This window comes from Gekko japonicus, unplaced genomic scaffold (assembly GCF_001447785.1).
Source record: "Gekko japonicus isolate JY-2015 unplaced genomic scaffold, Gekko_japonicus_V1.1 scaffold2594, whole genome shotgun sequence".
In the NCBI taxonomy this organism is placed as follows: domain Eukaryota; kingdom Metazoa; phylum Chordata; class Lepidosauria; order Squamata; family Gekkonidae; genus Gekko; species Gekko japonicus.
The window spans coordinates 70146-81671 of record NW_015171580.1 but is presented as its reverse complement, the minus strand read 5'-3'; the positions used below and the strand labels follow the sequence as shown (position 1 = coordinate 81671).

Genomic DNA, 11526 nt, shown 5'->3' with positions numbered 1-11526 from the left:
CTCTGCAACTTACCTGGCTGCTTCTTGCTCTGACTGAGGGCTGCAGGGGGCGGGCTTGTTGCATGTGCCCGCCCCCAGGGCTCTTTACTGCCGGAGCTCCGCTCCTGTGCACTCCTGCAGGAAATGACCCCTGGTACTGTCTATTCAGACTGGAAGTGGCTCTCCAGGGTCTCAGGCAGAGGTCTTCCGCATCACCTCCTACCCAAGCCTTTAACTGGAGATGCCAAGGACTGAACCTGGGACCTTCTACATGCAAAGCAGAGGGTCTCCCACTGAGCCACGGGCCCAACCGCACCTCTGCTGGCTCTCGTCAGGCAACCAGTGCTGGAGGGGATGAAGGAAAAGGGGAGGGGAGTCCAGACAGGCTTCCTGCCCTGACCTGGATATTCCAGGCAAGCTCGATCTTGTCAGATCTCAGAAGCTAAGCAGGGCTGACCCTGGCAAGTATTTGGATGGGAGACCTCCAAGGAATACCAAGGCCGGGATGCAGACGGAAGCAACAGCAAGCCACCTCTGTGAAATGTCCAGTCCCCACTAGGCATTGCCAGAAGTCAACCATGACCAGTGTTCCCTCTGAGCTGAGTTAGTGTGAGCTAGCTCACAGTTTTTTAGCCTCCGGCTCACACATTTTTGTCTTTGCTCGGGAAGGAGGGCTCCAGAGAAAACCAATTTATGCCGTAGCCGAATCACTCGCTCGGAACTTTAATGCCAGGAGCTCACAAAGTAGAATTTTTGCTCACAAGACTCCACACCTTAGAGGGGGTACTGACCAGTGTTCCCTCTAAGCTGACTTAGTGTGAGCTAGCTCACAGTTTTTTAGCCTCCAGCTCACACATTTTTGTCTTAGCTCAGGAAGGAGGGCTCCAGAGCAAACTAACTTATGCAGTAGCCAAATCGCTTGCTCACAACTTTCATGCCAGTAGCTCACATAGTAGAATTTTTGCTTACAAGACTCCACAGCTTAGAGGGAACATTGGTACTGACCATGACTTCCAGGCACACACACACAAATGCTCATGAAAAACAACAACAACAACAACAGATAGGCTTCCCCAAGGGCAGACCCCTTTCTCAACCCACGGATTCAGAAGTAAGGGGCAAAGGTCCCTGGGGGTAATATCTCCCTGCAGCCTACCTAACGTTGCAGGTCGGGTGCTCTTGGGCGATGCGCGCTTGGGTGAGGATTCAGGGTGTGGGGCGACAGGCTGCACGGGCCGGGTCTGCTTGGCTGCCAGCTTCTTCAGGCTCACTTGCCTCTTGTCGAACATCTCTTGTACGTCTTCTAGCTTTTGGAGAACTCTTTGGGCATTGCTCTGCAAGAAGAAACGGGAGTGCAGAGTTTAAGCAGCGGCGGCGGTGGGCTAAGGAAGCTGAGGACAGAAGGCTTTCGTCGAGATGTGTTAATAGCTGTTTCCAGGTAGAGCATACCTGCACGGTTACCTTTGACTGAAATCTTTAGGATCTGCAGAGAGCTGAACCCTACCACTTCAGGAAGTTGAGGGCAGAGCGTTCCACCTGCCTTCTGGAAGAGAAGCCTCCTATTTTAGTTCGCTTATAAACCCCCGCCTTTCACCCAAGTGGTCCCCCAAAGCAGCTCACACCTTTCTCCTCTTTTTTATCTTCACAACAACCCTATCAGGTAGGATAGGATGAGGCTGCGTGGACTGGCTCAAGGTCACCCAACTCATTTCCACAGAAGAGTGGGGATTCGAACCTGGGTCTCCCGGATCCTAGTCCAACACTCTACCACTGAGAGCCAGTTTGGTGTAGTGGTTAGGAGCACGGACTCTAATCTGGGAGGACCGGGTTTGATTCCCCACACCTCCACATGCAGCTGCTGGTGTGACCTTGGGTCAGTCACAAGTTCTCTCAGAGCTGTTCTGGAAAGAGTAGTTCTCGAGAGAGCTCTCTCAGCCCCACCTACCTCACAGGGTGTCTGTTGTGGGGAGGGGAAGGGAAAGGAGGTTGTAAGAAGAAGAAGAGGAGGAGGAGGAGATTGGATTTATACCCCGCCCTTCACTACCCAAAGGTGTCTCAGAGCGGTTTACAAACTCCTTTCCCCTCCTCTCCCCACAACAGACACCTTGTGAGGTAGGTGGGGCTGAGAGAACTCTGACAGAAACTGCTCTTTTTCAAAAACAGCTGTGCCAGAACTATGGCTTGCCTAAGGTCATCCAGCAGGTGCAAGTGGATGAGTGGGGAATCAAACCTGGTTCTCTCAGATTAGAGTCCACACACTTAACCACTACACCAAACTGGCTCTCTTCCTTCCCTTCAGGTAGTGAAGGGCGGGGTATAAATCCAATCTCTTCTCTCTTCTTCTTCTGTAGGGTTTGTCAGCTCTGGGTTGAAAAATTCCTGGGGATTTTGGGGCGGAGCCTAGTTTGGGGAGGGGCGGGACCTCAGCGTGATACAATCCTAAAGAGCCCATTTTCCAAAGTAGCCATTTTCTCCAGGAGCACTGATTGCTGCAGCCTGGAGATTAATCTTTGCAGATCTCCAGCCACCGCCTGGAAGTTGGCAGCCATGGAATTCCAGTGGCTCTTTCTTGAAACAGGGTTGCCAGCCCCCAGGTCCAGCCAGGGTTATCCCCCCCCGCTTCTGGGAGCTTCAATCCACCCCTGGACAACTGGCCAGTGGGGAAACCCCGCCCCCAAGAGTGCCAACCCACCTGGCCACCCTTCTCCTTCCCTTCCTGCCCCCCATTTAAAGAAGAAGAAGAAGGAGAGATTGGATTTATACCCCACCCTTCACTCTGAGTCTTAGAGCGGCCTACAATCTCCTCTCCCTTCCCCTCCCCACAACAGACACTCTGTGAGGTAGGTGGGGCTGAGAGAGCTCTGAGAGAACTGCCCTTGAGAGAACAGCTCTGAGAGAACGATGGATTGCCCAAGGTCATCCAGCCAGGTGCAAGTGGAGGAGTGGGGAATCAAACCCGGTTCTCCCAGATTAGAGTCTGTGCACTTAACCACTACACCAAACTGGCTCTCTTCCTTCCCTTCGGGTAGTGAAGGGCGGGGTATAAATCCAATCTCTTCTCTCTTCTTCTTCTGTAGGGTTTGTCAGCTCTGGGTTGAAAAATTCCTGGGGGTTTTGGGGCGGAGCCTAGTTTGGGGAGGGGTGGGACCTCAGCGGGATACAATCCTAAAGAGCCCATCTTCCAAAGTAGCTATTTTCTCTGATCGCTGCAGCCTGGAGATTAGTTGTAATCCCAGGAGATCGCCAGCCACCACCTGGAGGTGGGGAATTCCACCACTACACCATGCTGGCTCTTTGCAATTTTGGGAGGTGCCCTCCTCCAACAGAACCTGCTGCCCTTAGCTAAGCAGAGTGGATGTGTTCAGGATCAGGACCCTTAAGCCTCATCTGTACGGCAAATATTAGTTTAGATCCAGTGTCAGCTGCTGGGCATGGGGGGGGGATATTTGATGCAGAAAGGCTAAAGGAAGTTATCTGATGAGGGGTGGGGTGTGGCACGGTTTTGACCTTGAATGGGCACATCACAGTGTACCGATCCACTGGTAATCTTATAGTTTCAAGCCAATCATTACCCAAATGCCTTTTATCAACAGGAAGGGGGATAAGGTAGGAACTCTGGGCTATGTGGACGACCGTGAAGGTATTTATATCCGCTAATGCGATTAGCCGTCAGTAATGGTCAATTATTAATCAATAAGGGGCATAATCACTATAGCACGGATTGCATACTGAGGCTGAAATCACTGCAAGGGTAGCATAACCAGAATCTAAGAGCCGAGGCAAACTATCTGCCGAGTGATGACTCAAAAGAAGAAGAAGAGGAAGAGGAAGAAAAGATTGGATTTATACCCCGCCCTACACTCGGAGTTTCAGAGCAGCTTACAATCTCCTTTCCCCTCCCCTCCCCACAACAGACACCCTGTGAGCAATGTTCCCTCTAAGCTGTTGAGTCTTGTGAGCAAAAATTCCACTTTGTGAGCTACCGGCATTAAAGTTGTGAGCAAGCGATTTGGCTACTGCATCAATTAGTTTGCTCTGGAACCGCCCTTCCTGAGCTAAAACAAAAATCTGTGAGCCGGAGGCTAAAAAAACGTGAGCCAGCTCACACTAACTAAGCTTAGAGGGAACACTGCCTGTGAGGTGGGTGGGGCTGAGAGAGCTCTGAGAAAACGGCTCTAGCTACACGTTTCTAGCTATACATCCTTGTGTCCTCTCTGGGTCCCCAGCGAGGGCTTCTGATCAGATGTACCTTACAACTTCGATGTTTGGAACTAAGTTCCCAGGTGCGTGGGGACCCGATTCGGATTGAGGCCACAGCCTGGGACAAGAAGGCGCCTTGGCCTTTTCTCCCTGTGACATTTCCCCAACCTGAAATGTCCCAGGGGAGCAGTAGTTAGCCCAGTTGGGGAAACTTACATGTACTGCTGGCTTACACTTAGGTTTACCTGGGAAAATAGGGACTCACCACAGGTCCTAAAAATGGTGCAAAGGTGGGGTTGAATTAGGGTTGCCAGCTCCAAATTAGGAAATTCCTGGAGATTTTGGGGGTGGAGCCTGGGGAGGGTGGGGTTTGGGGAGGGGAGGGACCTCAGCAGGGTATAATGCCATTGAATCCACCCTCCAAGGCAGCCCTTTTCTCCAGGGGGACTGATTTTGGACTTCTGGAGATGAATTGTAAAAGCTGGAGATCTCCAGGTGCCACGTTGAGGTTGGCAACCTCATGCCGAATCCTTGTCGTGTGCTACAGCCACAATCCAAATCAGGCTCCTGTGCAATTGGGAACTGACTTGGAATATGGTACTCGCAAGCAATGCTCCCTCCAAGCTGTGGAGTCTTGTGAGCAAAAATTCTACTTTGTGAGCGACTGACATTAAAGTTGTGAGTGAGCAATTTGGCTACTGCATAAATTAGTTTGCTCTTGTTATGTACACGGACCACCACCAGGGGTCCGGGGTTAAAGGAGGAGCTTGGTCCCCAAACACAAAGGGGACCTAGGATCCTAGTCCACTGGGAGTCCACCAATAGCACCCTTGGTGGGAGATTCAAACCCTCCAATGGGGACAGAGGTGTGCTGGGTGGAGTGTATATAGTTGGCCTTGTAGGGCCATTTTGTGTGTCTTGTTGTAAAGTACAATAAATGCGTCTGAACGCATGTCGTGGTCCGAGTTCTCCATGCGTCGAACCCAGTACTTTTCACTCTGGAGCCATCCTTCCTGAGCTAAGACAAAAATGTGTGAGCCGGAGGCTAAAAAAGTGTGAGCTAGCTCACACTAACTCAGCTTAGAGGGAACACTGCTTGTAAGCCATGTCTGATCAGAAGTCCTCATTGCCAGACCTATGGAGGAAGTAAAGATAATGTAATACTCTATGGTCTGCATGAACCATGTCCCTACACTCACGGGCTTCTTGCCTCTTCTTGACTGTCTTTGTCTGACTGTTTCTATGAGTTTCTAGGAGGGCTGAACTCTCGGACGCTTGGGTCAGGAGTCTCTGTAGGAGGGTGCACTGGAGAGAGGCAACGTGTCTCTAGGCATGCAATATTCTGCACATGCCTACCTTTATCTCTGGGGTGAGAATCATATCGAACTGATTGTAGAACTCCTTGGCGTTCACGAGCTGGTGGTCCTTGGCGGTCTCCAGGAATCTCTCGATGTCGCAGAGCGCCGTTTCGGCCCCCTCTTGAGTCTGGCATTTGTCGACAGCTTGGGAAGCCAAGAGGTAGATTCCAGCTTCGCACCACTGGCTGGCCTTGAGAGGGAAGAGAAGAAAGTGGAGTTGGTAGAACTTTGAACGATACAAGTCTCCAGTTGAACAAGGTTAGGGCTAGTCACGTTCCCATCTGGGGTGCCATTTAGGGAAGGCAGTAAGCCGCTCCCCCCCACACTTCTATTTCAGGCTGGATGTGATCAGGGGTCATTTCTTGCAGGAGGGCACAGGAGCGGAGCTCCGGCAGTAAAGAGCCCAGGGGGCGGGCACATGCAACTAGCCCCACCCCCTGCTCCCAGCAGCCCTCAGTCAGAACAAGAAGCAGCCAGGTAAGCTGCAGAGCTCCCCCTGGCCCCCCCAGTCCAAAACAGTCCAGTGGCACCTTTAAGACCAAGTTTTATTCAGGTACAAGCTCTCCCTCCTCTGTGAGGACAGATCTGCATGTCCCCCCCAAATAGCTAGCTATCCAAAACAGTCCAGTGGAGCCTGAGCGGTGGGTGTTGCCTTCTGACACACTTCCGGTGATGTCAGGGGGTGTGGCATATGCAAATAAGTTATGCTAATGAGCTCCTGCACCTCTTTTTCTACAAAATGACCCCTGGATGTGATTGTTCAATAACAAAAACAAAATGCACCATGGAGAGAAATGATTGCTCAAGGTCGAATACCACTAAAGTGTTACTTAAAGGCATATGTCTCAAACATAATAAATGAGAAAATCGTGCATGAAGATTAAACTGTAAATCTTTTAGTAACAAATACACAAGTATAAAGAAACCTTCCTAAAGCAAGACCAGTAAATGGGCTGTATACAGTCCTTGAAAACACTGTAATCTTATTTGCTGTTTCTTAGTTTCTTAGTTTCAAACTTTCAGGTCTGCAGGGAGGCTGAGAAACCAGGCTGACATCTCTTGGAACCACTCTTATGGAACCACACAGTTTACATATTTTGCATGCCTTATCCCTCAAGAGCTCGATACACTCCTTACAGCACTCCTTACGGCACTCCTTACAGCACTCCTTACAGCACTCCTTTTGCCGTATCTCCGTGGTCCTCTTGTATTTAGTGGATGTGATTGTTCAGCCGAGTACCTTTCTGGCACTGTACACAGAGCGCCTAACTATATGCTACACTCAGGTGTGTAGCCATGTTGGTCTAAAGCAATAGAACAAAGTCTGAGTCCAGTGGCCCCTTTAAGGCCAACAAAGTTTTAAAAACATACCTTTGTAATAACAAATTAATAGATATAAAGATAGTTGGAAAAGATATTTAAATCGAAGTGAAAAATCAAGAGTCTATAAAAGTAAGTTCTAAATAAGTATTTATCTGTTTGATAATTGTATAGCATAGATGACTGTAGTTTATATTTTATGTATGATCTACATGTTGGTCAACTGTGTATGTTTTATTTTTGTGATTGTAAATTGAAATTAAAAATATTTTTTTAAAAAAGCAAAGTTTTATTCAGGGTATAAGCTTTCGTGGGCACATACGCTTCTTCAGGAAAACATGTGTGTGGTCTTTTAAAAAAAAAAATATGTATCTTTTTTTTTTTCGATTTACAATCACAAAAATAAAACATAAACTACAATCGACCAGTATGTAGATCATATTGTATACTGAAATGTATCTGACGAAGTGTGCCTGCACATGAATGAAACTTTTTTGGTCTTAAAGGTGCTGCTGGACCCAAACTTTGTCCTGTTGCTTCAGATCAACACAGCTACCCACCTGAATCTATAGTTCCATTTGAGTAGTTTCCCATTGGGGGGGGGGGAACCCTCCTCCCAGTAGCACTTGACGGCCAAGCAATGACTTCATCTGTTGTAAAGGTAAAAGGTAAAGGTTCCCTTGCTCGTAAGCCAGTCGAGTCCGACTCTAGGGTTGCGGTGCTCATCTCCGTTTCAAAGCCGAAGAGCCAGCGCTGTCCGAAGACGTTTCCGTGGTCATGTGGCTGGCATGACTAAACACCAAGGCGCACGGAACGCTGTTACCTTCTCACCGAAGTGGTCCCTATTTATCTACTTGCAATTTCTTGCTTTCGAACTGCTAGGTTGGCAGGAGCTGGAACTAGAGACGGGAGCTCACTCCGTCATGCGGCACACTCGGGTCTCGAACTCGCTGAACTGCCGACCTTCCACAGCCTGCAGTTCAGCGTCTTAACCACAGCTATTTTCTGCTAGCCGAGTTTCCTTTCTGATAACCGTCAGAACAAACCCCACCCTGTTCATTTTTAAATTTAATTTCGGGGAAGTAATTTATCTGCTGGGGGGGAAAAACATTCTATAAACACGTCTGTGTCCCTCATGGGATCTCCCCCATAGAAGCAGCCAGAGCTATTTCTGCCCTGACGGAGAAGACTCTAGAGCGTAGCATGCAGCCTCTCACACAGACTTTTTCCCAGGGTCAGCATCAGAGCCTTCCCCCTTTGGAGTTCGGAACAGCGTGCACGGCTATCCCCGTCCTCCATTTTTATTGTCACAACAACCCTGTGTGGTAGGTTAGGTCGGGAGAGAATGACTGGCCCAAGGTCACTCAGCCATAGGGTTTGCCAGGTCTGGGTTGAGAAAGGTTTTGGGGGATGGTGCCTGAGGAAGGGGAGGAACCTCCGCAGGGTATAATGCCATAGACTCCACCCTTCGAAACAGCCACTTCCTCCAGGGGAACTGATCTCTTCACCCAAAGAGTCATTAACACGTGGAATTCACTGCTGCGGGAAGTGGCAGCAGCTACAAGCATAGAGAGTTTCAAGAGGGGACTGGAGAAGCATATGGAGCAGAGGTCCATCAGTGGCTATTAGCCACGAGTCACTGATGGAACGCTATGCCTGGGGCAGTGATGCTCTGCATTTTTGGTGCTTGGGGGGCAAGAGTGGGAGGGCTTCTGTAGTTATGGCCCTGCTAGTGGACCTCCTGATGGCACCTGAGTTTTGGCCACTGTGTGACACACAGTGCTGGACTGGGTGAGTCGATGGCCGGATCCAACATGGCTTCTCTTATGTTCTTAGTAGGCAGTGGGGACAACCTCAGCCCGAGACCCTGGAGAGCCGCTGCCAGTCTGAGTAAACCAGGCTGACCTTTATTATTTATTTATTTGCATTTTTACCCCGCCCTCCCCGCGAACGGGCGGTCTGATTCAGTATAAGGCAGGTCCATATGCTCATATTTAATACATAATGAAGTTATGGAATTCATTGCCACACCACGTGGCAAGGGGTCGAGAGCCTGGACATTTAAAAAAAAGAAAGAAATGAAAACGATGATCTTTTTTCCCATTTATCATGCAGGTTGGTGAAGTTTTATGTCAGGTGTTTTTAATGATGCTCTTGAAACCTCCCCGGGCTTTCAGGAGGAAATGTGGGATATAAATAAATACCTTAAATGCTATCTATTTTAAAATCTGACATTTGGCTCGAACGGTTCTCAAGGAGGCTTCCTACACATAGACTCCACCCTTCGAAACAGCCACTTCCTCCAGGGGAACTGATCTCTTCACCCAAAGAGTCATTAACACGTGGAATTCACTGCTGCGGGAAGTGGCAGCAGCTACAAGCATAGAGAGTTTCAAGAGGGGACTGGAGAAGCATATGGAGCAGAGGTCCATCAGTGGCTATTAGCCACGAGTCACTGATGGAACGCTATGCCTGGGGCAGTGATGCTCTGCATTTTTGGTGCTTGGGGGGCAAGAGTGGGAGGGCTTCTGTAGTTATGGCCCTGCTAGTGGACCTCCTGATGGCACCTGAGTTTTGGCCACTGTGTGACACACAGTGCTGGACTGGGTGAGTCGATGGCCGGATCCAACATGGCTTCTCTTATGTTCTTAGTAGGCAGTGGGGACAACCTCAGCCCGAGACCCTGGAGAGCCGCTGCCAGTCTGAGTAAACCAGGCTGACCTTTATTATTTATTTATTTGCATTTTTACCCCGCCCTCCCCGCGAACGGGCGGTCTGATTCAGTATAAGGCAGGTCCATATGCTCATATTTAATACATAATGAAGTTATGGAATTCATTGCCACACCACGTGGCAAGGGGTCGAGAGCCTGGACATTTAAAAAAAAGAAAGAAATGAAAACGATGATCTTTTTTCCCATTTATCATGCAGGTTGGTGAAGTTTTATGTCAGGTGTTTTTAATGATGCTCTTGAAACCTCCCCGGGCTTTCAGGAGGAAATGTGGGATATAAATAAATACCAGGGCTATTTTTGGGCAGGAACGCACAGGAACGGAGTTCCGGCTGGCTCCTGAGTTGGCCACACCCAGCAGGGACTCATTAGCATAATAGGCCACACCCAACAGCAGAAACTCATTCGGATTGGCTACATTATGGGTGTGTGGCCTAACATGCAAAGGAGTTCCTGCTTCAAAAAAAGGCCCTGGGTTTTGACAACAAGGTAAGCAGAATAAGAAGCAAAAGGTGGGTGTGGCTGGATGAGCACACTTCTGGTAACACAGGGGTGTAGCCTCATATGCTAATGACCTGTGCCATCGGGGGTGTGGCCTAATATGCTAATATGTTTCTGCTGTTGGGTGTGGCCAATTATGCTAATGAGTTCCTGCTGGGCTTTTTCTACAAAAAAAAGCCCTGATAAATACCTTAAATGCTATCTATTTTAAAATCTGACATTTGGCTCGAACGGTTCTCAAGGAGGCTTCCTACACATTTGAGAAGGAATAACTCTACTAATAGCTAGGGCTGCCAGTCTCCAGGTGGTTGAAATCAAGCAAAGAACCGTGATGTATAGTGTCCCCCAAAAAGGTTCTTCAGCAACTTGTAAATTCTTTTTTCAGTATTCAGTTTACTGGAAGCAATTCAGACGCCACCAACACCAACGAACCATTTATATTACATCTCGTTTCATGTATACCTTCATCAAAGTGGGTAGTGGATTTGACGAATGTGACTGAGATATGACTGGAGTGTTTGCCAAATGGATTAACATTAATTTTATTTTTGGAACGAGATACAGATTTCAATGCGCACAACTCTGGGTGGAAAGGCAGCATAAAAATGTTTTATAGGCGATAGACAGAATTATTTTATTCCATTGTTTACTGAACGCCCCATCCATTGATCTTTATTGACTCGTTCTGTGTGATCCTCCTTGAGCCCAGGTGAGAAAGGCGGATGATAACATAAATAAATATAATACAATAAAATAAATAAAATGTAATTCACTTGATTACAGCTCCTGGAACTATTATAGCTCCTGAAACACACTGGTCCATGCAGCGGTCACCTCCAGATTGGACCACTGCGATTCGCTCTATGTAGGGCAACCCTTGAAAACACTTCGGAAACTGCAGGCGGTCCAGAATGCAGCTGCCAAGTGGCTGACTGGAACACCACGGTCAGCTCACACTACTCCGATTCTGCGGCAGTTGTACTGGCTACCAATTAGTTTCCAGATCCAGTTCAAGGTGTTGGTGTTAACCTTTAAAGCCCTTAACGGTCTGGGACCCTCATACCTATGGGACTGCCTCTCCCGTTACACCCCCCCCCGGTGATTCCTTTGGTCATCGTCTAGGGCAGAGGTGTCAAACTCATTTGTTACCAGGGCCGGATCTGACACAAATGTCCCTTTGTCGGGCCAGGCCATGTGTGCCATAGAACATCATGCCAGAAACCAGAGATAATAAACTTTATAAAGGACACAGGCAAACCCAATTAATGATATTTTAAAACTCAAAATACAAACATGCATTAAACATAATAGCATAAGCAGAGCCCTGCTGGACCAGACCAATAGCCCATCCAGTCCAGCATCCTGTCTCACACAGTGGCCAGCCAGTTCCCCTGGAGGGCCAACAACAGGGCACAGAGGCCGAGGCCTTCATAAGAA

General features: G+C 48.6%; 1 protein-coding gene across 1 annotated transcript in view; it reads right to left on the bottom strand.

The window, feature by feature from the left end:
* LOC107117662 (guanine nucleotide exchange factor DBS-like) overlaps positions 1-11526 on the bottom strand; it is a gene marked incomplete at both ends in the record, with an annotated part of 237080 nt that overhangs the window by 161907 nt on the left and 63647 nt on the right. The window contains 2 exons of the mRNA XM_015419819.1: positions 1136-1313; positions 5536-5727. Of these exons, the coding sequence (XP_015275305.1) occupies positions 1136-1313; positions 5536-5727 (370 nt within the window). The remainder of the gene's footprint in view (positions 1-1135; positions 1314-5535; positions 5728-11526) is intronic.